At 37.7% G+C, this 17,375-nt stretch overlaps 1 protein-coding gene across 5 annotated transcripts in view; it reads right to left on the bottom strand.

The window, feature by feature from the left end:
* Positions 1 to 753: 753 nt before the first annotated feature.
* The window catches only part of LOC129125756 (phosphatidylinositol-binding clathrin assembly protein), a 29,149-nt gene continuing 12,527 nt past the window's right edge, over positions 754 to 17,375 (bottom strand). Inside the window, exons 8-22 of one of the 5 annotated variants that reach the window (XM_077186146.1) lie at positions 17,323 to 17,364; positions 13,786 to 13,871; positions 12,597 to 12,720; positions 11,825 to 11,961; positions 11,425 to 11,528; positions 10,443 to 10,589; positions 9,940 to 9,999; positions 9,720 to 9,830; positions 8,940 to 9,056; positions 8,793 to 8,823; positions 8,187 to 8,307; positions 6,238 to 6,261; positions 6,055 to 6,111; positions 5,626 to 5,733; positions 754 to 5,069 (exon numbers count right to left, since the gene is read on the bottom strand). In XM_077186146.1, the coding sequence (XP_077042261.1) occupies positions 5,055 to 5,069; positions 5,626 to 5,733; positions 6,055 to 6,111; positions 6,238 to 6,261; positions 8,187 to 8,307; positions 8,793 to 8,823; positions 8,940 to 9,056; positions 9,720 to 9,830; positions 9,940 to 9,999; positions 10,443 to 10,589; positions 11,425 to 11,528; positions 11,825 to 11,961; positions 12,597 to 12,720; positions 13,786 to 13,871; positions 17,323 to 17,364 (1,284 nt within the window). In that variant the 3' untranslated portion in view covers positions 754 to 5,054. The remainder of the gene's footprint in view (positions 5,070 to 5,625; positions 5,734 to 6,054; positions 6,112 to 6,237; positions 6,262 to 8,186; positions 8,308 to 8,792; positions 8,824 to 8,939; positions 9,057 to 9,719; positions 9,831 to 9,939; positions 10,000 to 10,442; positions 10,590 to 11,424; positions 11,529 to 11,824; positions 11,962 to 12,596; positions 12,721 to 13,785; positions 13,872 to 17,322; positions 17,365 to 17,375) is intronic. The other 4 variants (XM_077186147.1, XM_054641362.2, XM_077186148.1 and 1 more) reach the window with 4 other exon arrangements.

Below are 17,375 nucleotides of genomic sequence, written 5' to 3' on the forward strand. Positions count from 1 at the left end.
CTCCGCTATGTAGGGGAAGGCTCCACTATGAAAGGGAAGGGTCCGGCAGCGGGGACTGCCTGGGGTGGCCGGGACTGAGGGCCTTGCCTGCCCTGTCTCGGGAAGGCGATGCCGCCTGTCCCACCCTGTGCTTCTGCCTGCGGAGGAAGCGCCCTTGTTTCTAAACGCAGCTGCTCTGCCTATCCCACAGCGCAGATGCCAAATCAAATAGAGCCAATGCCTTTAACAATCTACAATAACCATTCCGAAAGGATCAGCGGTAATGCCTGCCCTGCATTCACACGCACAGGCTGCTCCCGGCCCGTGCCCTCACAGCCGGCTCGCTGCAGCCCGGCCGAGCCCGCAGCTCATTGCTGCTGCCCGGGCCTCAGCTCTGACATGGAGACCAACACGAATGAACTACTAAATAGTCCAAGCTTACAACTGAAAACAGATCTCTGAAACCTAAAGAAACAAAAATACTGCTATTAAGAATGGAGTTTTCTGCTGTAGAAAGAAGGAGCAGCTGCAGCACCCCCATGTCCTTACCCTGCTGCAGGCCCTCCACACTGCTGGAATGATGATGGCGGGGGAAGGAAACCAGCTCCAGGCAAACTCCGCCAAGGCTCACAGTGTCCCTGGAGCCTTCTCTTCTCCAGTGTAAACACAGAGGTGGAACAAGCCAGTTAAACACTCTAATTCAGCCATGGCTTATAGGCATTATAGAAAGCCTTAAGCCTGAGAACACAAAAAATGATCACATATACACATGCCTTGCATATGCCAAAGTTTATTTTTTTCCAAAACCTGTTTCATCAAATATGTGGATACGAGCAGTTTTTTAAAAAATGAACAATTTGCATATTAACAAATTGTGAAGTTCCACAATTAAAATATCAACACAGCCAGTCTTGTGCTTAGGCTTATTTTTTAAAAAATTCATAGAACATAAATCCTTAGAATTTTTTTCCAGTTTGTGGCTAGTATATTTTCCACACATTCTGTATTCTTATAAAATGAAGGAACTCACAGAAAGGAACATCTGTACAAGAATACATCTGAAAAAAAGCAACCTAAATTATCATAGCTCCTTTTAAATAAATATCCAATAAAAGGCACAAACCTGTTATGGGAGAAAACATAACATACAAAACAAGACCTATTAAATAAATAAAGTGTGGGTTGGGGTGAGGGAAATCTGTTCCAGCACCTATTTTGTCATTGCTCCAAGATAAGATTCCAGCCAAACATTTGGTAAAGGATTAAGCTTAATCACAAGGATACACATCTGAGATATACTGAAAGATTTGACGTTACAATTCCTGTTGTAACTGTACCAGTTACTACAATCTCTTTAAATAGCTGATAATGAGAATCTGCATAAAGTAGTGATGCAGAAATGTACAGATCAATGACAAGTCAGATACAGCTTCAGAGTCATAGCAACAGGTTTTCTATAGTCCTAGCTATCAGTAATGTATAAATGATAACATGTACAGTTTCCATTGCTCAAAAATATAATCTTTTCAATGGAAATAAATGACTGATACAGTGCCTTTAGATGTTATCCTTACAATACAAACTACCCCAAACAAAGTTTTCCTTTTTATGTACAAATTAAGCACCGATCCACAGTGCATACTATTCTAATTGTAACCCCCCCCATCCCTGCCACACATCAAAATACCCAGCTGGGGATAGATACACCCTGTATTCAATCTTGTAGTCAGAAGTTCTGTTGTTACTTTTGTGTGTGTGGTTTTTGCTGTTGGTTTTGTTTTTTTCTTAAACAAAAGTCCATTTGTTATTTTACCTACAAATATTCCACCACTATGTGCACAGAACAGATTTTTCTAGTACACATGTCCAAAATTTATTTAAAAAAAACATCAGTAACTTCTTGGAGGCAAAGTCAAACTATACTCGAGAACATTAGAAAACCCCAGTTATTTAGAGAGGTACATGTTCAAGTCCAAGAGGCCTCACACAATCCACCTTTCCAAAGTCCCTCAGAAGCCATCCAATGGCATGTTCCATGACAGCCTGCCTGTAACAGCACCAGGTCCCAACAGTGAGGCTCAAGTGACCCACTAAAGTACAATAATGCAAAGTGTACAGCACAAATCAGAGTCTTCCTCCTCGTTCAGACAAACATGGAGACACATCTTAGTCATCAGCTTCCTGAAGTATTCAGAACATGATTGTGATCCAATGAGTCAGAAGGAAAAATCACATTTATATACATCTCTCTTGACTCCTCACAACTGCTGTTAGCAGTTTCTGCAGGCTGGTACAGTCACCCTCAAGAACAACGTTGGTGTTCAAAGTGGGTTTTTTTTGTGGAGAATAGCCATAAAAGCCTTGACAGCATCCTAAGTCCTTGGTTTTCACTTCTCATGTATGTTATTTAAACACATACTCTGCCATTTTGTGTGTTCCAACACATGCACAAGAAAGAGTTGGGCAAAACCCAGTCCTGTGCACTTGTGTGCAGAGAGAAGGTACAAAGTGATCTTGGCTTCACAAGGATCAAGCTGCAAGCTGTGTTTCAAAGCAACAGAAGAAGGCAGGTTATAAAGTTCTTAAAACATACTTTGTGGCTGTTTCTCCTTTTTTAATACTAATAAGTTGGTAGCAGACAGCTTTGCTACAAGAAAGCAGACCAAAAGAACCATTAAAAGATCCAGAGCAAATCAGAAGTAGTGCAAGCTATTATCCAGTACTAAATCCATTTCTGAGCCAGGTATTTTCCAGATATTCAGAATGCTCTGAAATAAAGTTATAACAAATATATACTGCTTGCCAGGCATTTATTTGCATATTTTATTAAAATAATGTGTTATCACTTATACAACTCAGTATAAGAAAGAGACCTAACAGCTTACAGTGCTAGGAACTGCCTGCTTGTAGCACTCTCACTTCTGCCATTAATGCCCAGACATTCATAACTACATGGACTGATCTAATTTGAACACAAGACTTTTGACTGCTGAATGAATCTATGGAATTCACTATTTCTTCAATAAACAGTCCCCTCAACACAACGACCCATTCTAAATGGCATCTATTCCCTCAGCATGTGGAGGGCAACTATAGGCACTGAAGAACTCATTGGCTTAAAACTGTACAATTGTTCAACCCAATAAAGGTGGATTAAAGCTTGAAGCCCTTTATAATTCAAACTTGAACATTAAACTACCATATACTGAGTCCAAATTCTTTCAAAATCCACATACGTCAAGGAACACCGAGTTTTAAATTTCTGCAAGGTTTAATTTTCCAGGAAATCAGCAGTTACAGGTTTCAAGGGTTGAGGAGAGGAGTTTTGTTTTGTTTTCTTTTGTATTGATTCATTGGGCAAAATATTTACCATAGAGTTAAGAAATACTACTTTTGCACTCTTTGGACAGAATTAAGCATTTGGAAAAATAGAAGGGTTGTTCTCACTCTGAGGAATGTGCTTTATTTAGAAGTTCTCTACAGGAGAGTTTGACAAGATTCTCAGGCCTACCTGCATTTATGGTGAGAGTGAGAGATATTTCTGCAATTACAGACTCTCCCAAAAGATAAAAGACAGATGATGCTGGAGGTCTATTATAACAATAGAAAACTCAGCTTTAATATTAAGCATTATTAGAAATAATTTTACAGGAGAGCTTTTCATTGCATTTTGCCACAAAACTTCAGGAGGAAAGGTTCCCACTTCTATCTACTTAATTATAACTAATGGGTTTTTTTAATGCTATCACTTTTTATTGGACAGTGAAAAATACAAGGCATTTTCATAGCCAATTTCAGTTCTGGAGGAAGATTCTTAAGTACAAAATATGTTCCAGAAGTCTGTACACATCTGACCCATTGTGAACAGCAATATTACATAAATTAGTTGATTTTAAAGATTTTCCTCTCAAAAAGAGTCCGGATTTCTTAAGGTAGCATTTTTATATTGAAATTACTACAGAAGAAAAAGATTACTGCAGCATCAAAGAAACAACTATCTAAAAGTTTACATGTATTTACACATTTAAAAATAATTATTTTTATATGGTTTACAACTAGGTTCTTATTTCAAAAAAGAAGCACAAGCTATTCTCTACAGCTGGATAATTTCAAAATAGTTGCCAGTTCATGAGTGTCAGCATGATTGCAAGGTTTGAGTCTTTTGACCTAATGGACTTTAGAAAGAAGAGTTGGCTCTCTTGCCTCCACTGCAGTTATCAACAAGGCTCTGAGAGTGCTGCAGTGCTGGGGCACTGACAGAGCCTGGCTCCCAAGGCTGCTCTCCTTGAGCCCCTGGTGGGAGGTGCCACCTGCAGAGAAGGTGCCTGTGAAGTGCAGCTGCTGGAGCTGCAAGAGCTGTTCTGGAACACACTCATGTCCCCATGTCTGTCACAGACTTGCAGCTGCTGGCTCTTTTTACTTAGCCCTGTCATACTGACATACCAATGGAGCAATTTATTATTTTTACTATGTCTGTGTAATATGTGTCTTGTTGATTCACAGCATTTCAAACTCACATTATAAAGTTTGCAAATTACTATAAGTTATTCTAATGTGAAAAAGCTGTCTGATTTCACACAATGTTGGCCTTATGATAATGCAAGCACTGCTCTATCAGAGTATTTATTAGAGCACATAAAAATTTTATTGCTCAACTTGATTTTGTGTTGTGTCTTGGTTACAGCAGCCACAGAATTTATGAACAAAATAAATAACTTTGACATTCTCAGTCAATTCCTAAGGTAATCCACTGATGATTAAGGTTGTAGAGCAATCATGTAACCTTCTCCTTGATTTTGAACATGGTAATCCAGCTTGCACCTTCTGAGTCAACCTCAATAAAAATAGTTTTCTGCTGAGCAGTTAAAAAAAAAAATCAGGAAACAAACATGACTTCACACTGCAGTGACTGTTATAAACAAGAATCTCTAAAGCATTGCAGTTCAAAATAATATTGTATTATACAGGGAATAAGCAGTTGCCCTGTTCAGGAATACATCATGGAAAGATTGAAATTCAGTCTTTTCTTTTTTACCAGTATTTGGTTGTTGTCACATTTTGTTGCTTTGGTGGTTCTACATGAACTGTATCTGTGAAACAAAGATTATGTATTAATGCCACTTATATAACAAATGCTTTCCCAGTGTTTTAGAATAAAGAATCTATTTGGCTGCTTTGTTACTTTTAAGTCTATAGGCTTTGGCACTTGAAAAAACCCAAAGAACATTAAGACCAACGTATTGGGATGACAAGAGTACAGTTTCTCCAGCTTGAATGATCTCTTGTCCATGCATTTTTCCCTCCCACATCACCTGATCCTTGAAGAAGCTTCCAGCACTGCTCTGGTCAGCATGACTAAACCAAGTATCCAGCTAATGCCATAGGGAGAATAAAACCTACATACCTTCACCACTCCTGTTTACTTAATACTGAAACAGCGAGAAGTAAAAATCTGATTTTCACTTTCTTCCTTGCTTCCTGCAATTCCATCATCTGAATTTACCTTCTCACCAGAAAAAGTTGCTGCCCTTGAGGAACCCCTCACTTGCACATGCAGAAATACACCTGCAGCCTTTAATGAAGCATTTGGTTGTGTTTGCCAGGGCTGAAGCTTCAATATTAACAAGACTAAAGAGCACTGTTCACCTGAGTTTCAGAAACGGGTGCAAAAGGATTTGTTGGCCTTAGACCAGGCTGTGTGTACATCATTGTCTGGGGTGCCATCAAAGGAGCAGCTCCAACCTGAGGAGGTACCTGTGAGAAAAACAAAAACCCCACAAAACCAAATATATCAAATTCAAACTACTTCCACAAGATACATCATTTTGCGTTTGAAGTATAGTAGAAAAGAAAAATATAGACACACAGAGAATAAAGTCAAAGTTTTTAAAAACACTGCTATATCAGCCCCAGAGTCATCTCTTTCAATGCAGAATGAGAAACATAGCAGATTTCACACACTATTGCCAACACATTTAATGTGCAGGATGGTTTGAACATCATAATTCATGACATGAAACCCACTGGTAGAGACAACTCAGTTTTCAGGAATTCAAAACAAATCAAGCTTCTTACCATTCCATATACAGGCACTTGAGGTGTGGTCAATGGGTATGTGATAGGAGCAGGTACCTTTAAACAAGAAAATTTTAAATTTTAGATAAACTCATGCATACTTAGTAATAGATCTACAGAACTTTGAAAACCACATTTTCCAATACTAAAAATAACCAATGTATTTACAAGAAATGGACTTACATATGCAGGATAGTGTACTCCATTCTGGCATAGCAAAAGGATAAGATAGAAAATTATTTAATAGGTATTCATGCTGGAAATTCTAACTAAGGGATGGATTCAAGTCCAGTACCATAACAGTTTTTAACTATGCTTATTTATTAAAACCATTAAACCGTGAGGAAAAAAGTGCAAGGACAGTAACATAAGTTAATAAGCTTAGAAAGTTACCACTAGTACAATTTACAGCAAAATTAGAACTTTTACTACACCTAGCTAGATTTGAGCATATTGCTTGCACAAGCACATGTGTGAGAAGCTTTTAGAGGGCATGGCATGCAATGCTCCTTCTTCCTCCCATTATTGGAGAAGGGCATAGGAAAAAAAGCCAAGACAGCAGTGACCATTTGGTTTAGGAACTGAATAGCAGCAGATGTTTAGTCAGGTTGGTGTTGCCCACATACTAACATCTGATGTCAGCACATATCACAATATGACAAAAGAGAAATGAAGAGCATTTTTAGCCTTATATCAGGTTACATTCATAGGCCCAGCAATGCATGTGCTTCCTAAGGCCATGCTTTGTTAAGCTGTGCTAATTCCACTGAACCCCAGGTGCTGGTTAAACCCTTGGCTATGGGACAGGATGCAGTGGTTCATGAATTGGAGGGGGAGCTCTGAGGGCCAGAGGCCAGCCAGGACACTGAGACCTCTGCAGTTCTGGGGCACACATTTTAAAGAGGCTCAGAGCTGAGCTAGAGCTTGACATCAGTAATTGTTTGGAGCTCCAGAAAAAGGCATGACCAGACACCTGGCATAAAACAGTCAAATGCTTAGACCTGATGAACATATGAAATAAAAACTTCACTTGAAATCCACAGTGATCAATGGGTACTAAGGTACCCTCTATGCTGCAGAAATAAAAATGCATCAGCACGCTAACAACACATTCTAGAGCACCTAGAGGGGATAAAGAGATTGTATGGTCTCAAAAAATCTCAAAATCTCAAATGGGAATAACACTGTGCCCTCTCATCAAATTTTTTTAGTTTAATTTTTGAATCCAATACTGGATTTAATACTGTATTCAACTTCTCTAATTCTGAATGAGCATAGTCATAAGACAAGGAAAATAGGCATTAGGCAAAACTATGCTTATTGCATTGCAAAATTAAGTCAGACAGCAGTCCAAAATTCACAGGAAATGTGGTAATTATCCTAGTTGTCTATGTAACTGAGATGAACATCTACTTCCCTCTAAGAGCTATATTTTAGAAGTGATTCATATTTCTATGAATATAACACAGTTGAAAGATCTTCTTAAATCATAGAAAAGTCAGTTGCCTACAAATACTCCTCCTACAAATGAAAATTCTTCATTTAAATAACTATAAAAGATACATTTAACATTTTCTACTGTGTTAAAAATATGAAGTTGTTGTTGAGCATTATCAGAAGTCCAAAGTGCTGCTTGACCTCCTTATTAGGGTGCCTTGCAGGGGTTGCAGCAGTGTTTCATGATAAAACTGAAAAAGGAGCAAAGACTGGAAGGAACAGCAGTTTTCCCCTTAAAACACATTCTTTGGATTCTTAAAGGTGAATTTTTGTGTGCACATTTGCGTGTGAGGGGGAGTGGGAACATCTCAAACATGCACATCAGGAATTTTCTGGACTGGGATCATTTGTTTCAATCCTGAAAGAATTTATGAATTGAGACAGGTAATCCACCCTTCACTTGAGTTGTAAGCCCTTAGTGGACAAGTTTTTCAGTGAGGGAAATAAAGCATGCTAAAATCTCTACCTCATTCAGTAAGATCCTATGATCCTGTAAGCATTCCCTGCTACCCCCAGTCTTGTATCAAATGCCTTTGAATTTGAAAATTAAATTTAATTAAATTATTTTTAAATGAATGCAAACAGAGAAGCAGCATTTGCTAGAATGAAGTGTGATTTCACAGTACAGAAATTACCATGTGTGGAATAGTGGGTAAGGGAGTTGGGGTCCACGTGGTTGATGTGCTTGTTTTTGCTTGCCAGTTTGTTCCACCAGTAAGTTTTTTCTCTGTAGGCTGAGACCACTGCATATCTGATCTAAAATGAAGCCATGGTGTTAGTTTTCATGGAGAGGCAACAGCTAGAGTAAAACAACATGACAGGAAACCCAAACATCCCTTAATGCATGCACACAGCTGAAATCTATGAAGAAGCACTCAGAATTTCAGTAATTACTTATGTATCTCCTCTCCAGTAAGTGTGAAGTCTGGGGCTTCTGTTTGTGTTAAAAATGAACTATCAGTGCTGCACTGTGCATATAATGACTAACTGGAGTTTGAGGTAACTTTTTTAGTGTTTCATAAAAATACTTCAATAAAAATACAGCAATTGCAGAACTAATTAAAGTGAGTTACTTTAAAAGTTAAGGTTGGCCACGTTGTGCTGACTGACCACAAACATACTGTTCCAATGCACTTGTCAGTTATTCTGGATTGTTTCAAGAGATGAGATCCTTGCCATGTTAGTGCCAGAGACTTTCAAACACTCATGTGAGAATATTCTAAGTACATATATGCACTTACTTTTTCGATGGAGTTCCTCCAAAGCCAAGATCTGTGGGGGTAAAGAAGCAGACAAAATCCTTAAGCATTTTAATTTTGGAGGCAAAAAAAGCTTATTTTGCTTTTAGTAAAAAATGGGAAAGTAAATTTTAAAAGCTGCACACTTACTTCCTACTAGGTTTGCAAGTGAAGAATCAAGGTCATTTGCTAAAATTTTTCCACTTTGCTGGCTGGTTACAGTGGCTCTTTGACTTTGTGGTGGTACTGTGGGTTGCAATACATCATCTAGAAAGTTAAAACCTAAACAAAGAAAATAAACTGTTAACAAAATGGTTACATTACATTTAATAAATGACATCTGTAGGCCAGGGAGGTATTGTCTTTAGAGCACTTATTTGAGTATTTATATGTGAGGGTTCAACATGATGGAAGTATTTAAGACTTGGACAGAAGCACAGTTTAACCTCTTATTTTTCATGGAATACTGTATTGTACCTACTAATCTAAAAGAATCTTTAACTGTATTTTAACAATACTTTGGTACACAGAAGAGAAAGACTCTAACTCATGTATTCTTCAAGAAACACACACCACCAGCTCTGGACTTCTGCAAGTGCTGTGCCTCTGAATGGAATCAGAGAGAAATCATCACCATGTATCAAGAGAAAGCACAGAAGAAAAATGAATATGAGCTTACCCATTAGGAGAATCCAGTGGGCCACATTCAGAGTTTGTTCCCCCAGAGAGAGAGGAAACAGTTATTACACAGAGAATGAAATCAAAGATAATTTTAAAGTAAATAACTAACAACTGAACTGATTGCTTCTTATCAGCCCATAATCACCTTGCAAATATATTAAGTTATTAAATTTCCAACTGCAATAGCAAATAAAAATTGTTAAGCAATTTTTGCTTGTAGGGTATAAATTGTCATAAGGCAGTTTTTACCACTTGCAGTCCTGTACTCTGGTGCTGTAGATTTTCCTCCAAAAACAGCATCAAAATCCACATTAATTGTTGAAGAGGCAGTACTCGGAGAAGCTGAATGAAGAGGAAAACCTGAAAAAAAAGTTGAGTAATGAAATGCAGCCATGAAGTAATATCACTCATTCTAGTGAAACCAGAAAGCTTTAAAAAACAAAAATTAAAAAAAAAAAAATCAAATTACCATCAACAGTCACAGGATGATACACAGAAGCATATGTTGGTTTATGACCACTAAAATCATCTTGGCAAAAGGAGAGAAGAAAATAAGATCAGTTTTAAAGAGAAAAAGGAAGAGGGAACCCAACAATTAAGTCTGCAGTTAAAAATTAGGAAATTTTACTAATATAAAAAGGGTGGGTTTTTTCTATTTTACATATTTGAAAAGCCAAGTAACTACTGCATTCCCCATTACAAAAGAGAAAGGAGGCTGCAGTTGGAAAGAAATCAGCTGAAGGTCTTAGGATGTCTAGACTGGGCAAGCAGAGCAAAATAATAGTTTATTTCAACTACAGAAATAAACATTTAAGGAAACATATAATTTACTACACCTGGAATTAATGCACCATTTTCACTTATTAATAAAAAGTGAAGATGGGCCCATATCACAAAAAGACTACATAGCCCACATTATTAGCATTATCACCTCCACTTGCAAATAAATTACATGGGGTTTGGTTATTTTACCACTAAACAGTTCCACTGTTTGTTTGGAGGAAAAAGAAGAATTGATGAAAGGGGTGGCAGATTTTACAGCTTCTTCAACTGGCTTCATATCAAAGATGTCCAGATGAGGTGGAGAACCAACACAACCATTGGAAGACGAGAAAGGACCTTTCAGATGCAGAAGTGAAGGAAAGAATACAGAGTACAAATAATGGAAAAGAAAAACAGACTGAAATGATTGAATATGAGAATCTCTAGACAAAGTCAAACTGTAAATATTCTACCTAGTGATCAAAGTTAGATACAAATTTTTAGATAGATATTATCTAAACATAAATTTTAGGTACAAATTTTTAGTTTTAGATAAATATCTTAACAGCTCTTTGTTTAGGGAAAATAATTCTAGTATTGACATAAGGTGGGAGGGGGAGAATGACAGAACATATATCAAAGAAGTTAGATACTACATTTTTGGCTTCAATAATCTACCTTTTAAATAGCATACAGGAGTATCCATTCACCAATTAAAATACTAACATTTACCATGGTGTTATCACTGCCTTCTTTTGGCATTTAAGTAATTTCTTGGGACATCTAACCTGACCATTCTTTGGAAGGATGGGTGAAGAAACTGGGGTCCACAGCTTTTTTACAGGAACTCTGAAATTACCAACACCTTTTAAATGAGAAGTATAACTAGTCCAGGATCTTCTCACTTACAGCTGCTTAGGTTTTATTTCCCAACGGTTTTCAACTTAGATCTTGAGTATAATTTCTTCTCCCTGTCCCCTTTATTGAACAGCTCCACTCTTTTGTTCCATCAACACTAATGTTATGTGTTCAAGGAAGTTGTTCAGAATTTTCAGATGATTTACTTCGTATTTCTTATGAATGTTTGGATGCAAAATAGTTAAGGTTTAAGATGCAGATTCAATTAAGTATGAACCTTGTATTCTAAGAATTCCCTTATCATTTAGACAGTCAAATCAAGGTATGAGCTCACCTCCCCAAGCATTGCTTGCTGATGTTGATATAGCTGGAGTACTTTGCACAGTTGGAACAAATGCAGGCTGAAGATCAAAAAGATCACTAGAAAGGTTGGGCATGCTGGATAAGAAATGAGAGACAGAGAGAATAATATAAAGATATGTAACAGGCATTGCATTCTTGCTTTTATGAACATCTGTACCAATCTCATTTTCTCTTATTTGCTAACAGCCCATCAACAACAGTGATACAATAAACTGGTAATTGAGCACTGACAAAATTATTATGGGTACACCAAGAAAACATCAGCAAAAGGAACCTGAGACGTAACCAGGATCACAGTTTTGCAGTTGATTGCAGAGCTACAGGTCAGTGCAGTAATTTCTGTTTCTTTTGGAAAGCAAAATATCTCTCACCTATTTGTTGTGGGTGCTGGTGCAGCAAAGAGGTCAACAGCTACAGTGGTATTCACACTTTTTCCTGATAAAGTGCTTGGGGATGCTGATGTGGAAGTGGAATTTGATACTACAGAGATTTCTCTTAATCGCTGCTCCTGAAAGGTGAGACAGTTGGCATTTTAGTCTTATTAATTTATTAACATTTCAGTCCTGGAGACATTTTCAAAGAAGAAAATTTTAATTCTATAAAGTCCTAAAAACAGAAAAATAACTGAAATTGGAGATAAGAATATTTGTCTTAACAAATCATGTGAAAATCAAGGTGAGACTTGATGTTTTAAATAATTCTTTTTCAATCCATATCTGCCTAGAAGTAAATCACTTCTAGTCAAGCTACACATTGCAGGCTCCCTCCACAGTCACTCAGAGGAACAGTTCAATGGACCTTTGTTCAGGAAGGCTTGTTTCCCTACTTTATGAGTCTCTTCATGGTTCAATTCAGATGTTCAGAAATCAGTATGACAACAGGCAACCCAATCATAACATAGTAATGCAACACCCTTGTTTAAATTAATTTCATTTACATCCCTCACTACTTCTAGATAGGTTCACTGCATTTTCACAGCACTGGTCAAAGCACAGGTGTATGCTTTACACAGCTCACATTCCTCACATAAAACACTGAGTGACCTTGCAAGCTTAATCACCATAGAATATTTTATCATTTATTTTTATCAAAAACTATTTTACAGAAAATCTTTGAATACAAAACTTGATAAAAACATCCTACCTTAAGTGCCTGCAGTCTAACTTGTTCCTCCTCCAATGCCTGCTGCTTTTCTTTCTCATCCATCCGGCTGAAGGACATTCCTGTATTGGCAAGTGTGGAAACAGCACTGGATAGGGCACTGGCTCTAAAAGGAGCAAGAATTTAAAAAAATATTATTAAAAAACCCACAGTCAGGTATACATCACTTACAGTTTCATCATCAAGTGCCTTTTCTAGCCGTGTGTCATCTTCCTTCCCAGTCACCACTTCCCTTACTGTCCGGTACGTAAGAGCAGACACCCAAAAACAGTTTGGTGACAGAGGCAGGAGTGCACAGAGTGACTCCCTTGAGTTTCAGTGGGTAAGAACTGGAAAATGTGGAACACAGCAGTTGTCTTTCCTTTTAAAGTTATCTAGACTAGACTGGAATGCTATTCAAATGTCAGAGGCACAGAAAGCTTGTTTGTACACTATGTAACAGCAAAGAAAGCACAGCATTATACATATGAATAGAATATTGTGGCAGGGAATCCTTAGATTCTTGAAAAAAATAATCTGAGAGGAAAGACAGCAAATTGGAAACATAGCTCAGCCTGATACATTTATCAATATTTACCAAGTTTCTGTGGGAGAATGTCTATGCCAAAAGAGATCTCTCATTATTCAGTCAGGAATATTTTCATACATACTGATACTGTACTGACAGAAAGAATAACACAATTTCTTTCAGCACAACACATCTAAGCTAATTTGGCTATTCTGAGGAGGGGCTGAAGAAATTTTATGAGAAGGTCAAGATAAATTCATGGTCTGAGAGGTAGGCCATGAATATATAAATAATAACAATTCTGATAAATACCCTCCTATCTTGGGTAAGAAGAGTATCAAAATCCAAACACCTTATAAATGTTACAAGTCAAAGGACTTAAAAAAAGTAGAAACTAAAATGAATAATATACAATATCTCAGCTCAGTGGTTTATTACAGCATAATCAGAAATCCATCTGAGACACAGGCAGACATACCTACACTTCAAATGTGGCCAAGCTATCAGACTATTACTCACTAGATATTTCATTTATATTTCTAGGAAGATACATTCAGAAGTGAATAAAAATCAAGAATAGCACATGACCGAATCCTGAAAATTGTTAAAATGACAATGGCAAATCTTTAGTACCGGCACTGTTGTAATTCATTGGGTGCTCACCTGCTGGCAGCAGAGACTTCCTTTGTTTTCTTTCCCTCCACAGAAGCCAAATGCTGTTCCAGTGCCTCAAGCAAGCTGCTGGGTGCCTAAAATTAAAAGTATTTATAAAACACTGCTTCTATCAACACATCATTGTTTAGTACACAGATTGTTTTTAGTTGGTGAGAAAACCAAACAAAATCTCACACATCAGTAATGGTGCCTTTGGGTCCTGCTGCCATCCTACACACCCAAATTCCATCTACTCAGTGGTGGTTCCTTAAAAGGAGTAGGATCACAGGGGCAGGAGGGAAGGATTCCCCACAGTGGCTCTGCTTCTGTGCATGCAAGTCAGATTCTTGGTTTTGGCAACAGTATTTGCTGTGTTAGAATCAACTGAATAACCAAAGCTGATGAAGCACTACTCCCTTAAACTCACAGAAGTCCCCAGACAAAGACCTGGCATTTTAAATATATTTTCCCAAGTAACAACAAAAACCCAGTCACTCTCCATTCAAATATTTACAGTCAAAGGCTTGCAGTAGAAACACCTGACAACAGCAGGATGTTAGGTTTGATAAAACAGGGAATCCAATCCAATCTGATCCAAGGACACTACTGCAGAATGAGTAGCTTTTCAACATGTAACTGTACAATAAACCAACTCACTTACTCTAGTGAAATAAATCCTGCTGCAGATTTAGATGAAGGGAATGTACCTCTAAAATGTAAATCTATTTGCCAGCTCAGTCCTCCTCACTTGGCAGGGTTTCAGAGACATTAAGCCTCTCTTACCACTTGCCAACTTTCAGGAGGTAGAACAGATATAACAGGCATTGTTTGGAGGAAAAATAAACTTGCCCTTGCTAGCCTTCTGTACCAAAAGCTAGAACAAGGCATTTCCTGGAAAGAGGAAAATATTATTCACACAAGGCTTTGGCAGGCAAGCTCCCCTTTGAAATACTGAGCACAATTCTACCTTCCCACTTTCATTGAAGACAAATTCAAGCTAGATTAATTCAGAGATGGGGAAAAAAAAAAGGCCATCAAAATAATCCTATAAAACTTCTTGTCTTAAAATGAAGACTTGAGTTTATGTATTTCTTAAGTAGAGCAAGGTAAGCTAAGACAGTGTAGTTACCTCACCTCAGGTCATGAATAAATTCAGCGTTCGACCCAGACAGCTAAATCCCAAGAGAGACATTTTGAAATAACCTTTTGGAAAGGTATCAGGGACAAAAAACCCAAACCAACCAAACAAAAACAACAAGTAAAAAACCAAAATGAAAAAACCTCAGTCAAACTAAACCTCCCCATACTTTTATCTTTCAGAAGGCACAGTAGCTTGCAAAAGGCATTGCCTGGCACAGCTGCTTAGATAATCTTAGTAACAGGAGACCATGCCCTAATTCCAGAAAGCTTCTCCTCGTATGTTTTTCCTCCCAAATCCACTCAAACTTATTTGTATGGAAATGCATATTCTGTACTTACTTTTTTTAAAACCCTCTGAACAACCCCCTCAACCACAAGAACTAAACCAAACAATCCAGTAACCTCCTCTGAACTTTCTCATTACTGCAGATAGCCAACAAAACATCAGACTTGGAGTGAACAGAGTAGTTTCAGATCAGAAATTATACCTGGGCTAATCCAGCCACTGACTTGAGAAAGGCTGTATTTCATGATTCACCTCCATCCCCCACCCCCCAAAACACAAGACAAACTAACATCCATACAGAGGGAAACAACCCAGTTATGTTCATGAAACACAAGAACAGCTATTAACAGAAAACAACATCAACAGGGCACCTACAAAGGAAATTATTTTCTTCACAGAAACAGGCAAAAGTGGCAGTATTAAGAAATTACAGCAAATTCTTTTGAAGTGGCACTAAATGGATGGACAATTATTCAACTCATATTAAATGCCATGAATTTTTCTGTCTAAGTGGAATGTTTAATAGTGGCACTGAAATTGCCAAAATGCACAGGATGCTGAGGTCTACCACCAGCTCAGAATTGCTTTCCTCATGTAAGTGCTCTTACAACAAAACAGCTGAGCTATTAGAAATAAAACGTTGTGGGCACAGTAGATATTAAGTATTTTCTCACTGAAAGTTTCAGATAAAAAAAAGCAGCAAAATGAAGTTAAATACCCCTATTCCCAGTAAATAAAAAAAACCCACTTGCTTTCAAGAGCCTTTTAATGACCCAATTAAGTGGCCAAGTGCACACTAACCCAGTGAGGTATAAATAACTTCAGTATAATGTGATTAGCATAATACAGCCCAGCTGAATACTGCAGTACTAATCAAAAGACAAAGTATGACGCTAAGATCAAACAGCAACAGAAAACTTCAAACTACTGTTTTCAATCATTACCTGCCCTTACCCTGATGGTTTCAGTCATAGTTCCTTTATACCACATAGGCAAGTTCTTAAAGTGATTAATGTTAAATGCTAGGAGCAAGCATTAGAGATCTGTGCTTTGAAGCATGCATTATTTCAGATGGAAATCATACTGTAGGCAGTAATGAACACCACTGACAATGGAAGTTTGTGGCTTAGGTTTGATTTCCATATTAAAAAGACACTGATTAAGGTTAGGCAAATCTTCACACTAGATTTATTTCTCATGATTAGTCCATGAAATTGAATTTCAAGAAGCCAGTGTAGGATTAGATGTGACTGTTCAAACATTACACATTAGATTGTTAGTTTGTCACTGACTGCACTCCATCAGCTCCAGTGCTCGAGCTCTAAGGCACTGCAGTTTGTGTGTGCCCCAGTCTCCTCAGGCTGTTTACTGCATGCTGCAGCTTACTCTGTACTACAGAAATAATGACACACACTCTGCTGTGTTGGGCTGGCCCTAGGTGAGAAATAAAACATCCCTATAAACTGAAGGGACTCACAAAGAATAACCCTGTTGACCTCTGTGGACTATCAGTGTTTCCTGTTCACCAGGTCAAAGCATTTTCTCACCTCCCTTCTGCCCCTCAGTTTATCCTCACTGGAAGGTGTTTGTTTCCCTGCATTCCACCTTTCAGACTGAGTTTTCCAGCACACAACCTGCACTGCACATGTCCCTCATACTACTGAGTAAAATAAAAGCCAGCATTAAGAGCTGATACAGAAACATCAAATTTATTCTTCAGACTTAAGGGGACAGAAAAAAATTTCAACTGAGCCAGCTCAGTGCCATCTTTAAGTGTGTTGGAAGACATGTAGTGAAATAGAAGGCTTTCCTGTAGGTATGCCAAGATACTTGTGCTTACTTACCAAGGAATCCTCTGTGATAAAAACCAGAAGTTCTTGAAAAATATTATTTTCTGTGGGTTTTATTGCTTTAAATGACCAAAAAATCTCATTAAGAACTGCAAAGTGTAATTATTGAATACATTTCATCCATGTGAGAAGCTACTATACATATTTCCCACATATAAATACATGAAAGAGAATACAGTCTCAGGACAAAAGATTACTATGCTACATACTAACCTTTAAAAACACAAAGAACAAAATAACTGGGTAAATCAATATGCAATGTACACTGACCTGAGTAAGATCTGGAATGTCACCCTGATCAATTCCAACTTGCTGGGTTTACA

The sequence above is a fragment of the Agelaius phoeniceus genome, chromosome 14, assembly GCF_051311805.1.
Source record: "Agelaius phoeniceus isolate bAgePho1 chromosome 14, bAgePho1.hap1, whole genome shotgun sequence".
NCBI lineage: Eukaryota > Metazoa > Chordata > Aves > Passeriformes > Icteridae > Agelaius > Agelaius phoeniceus.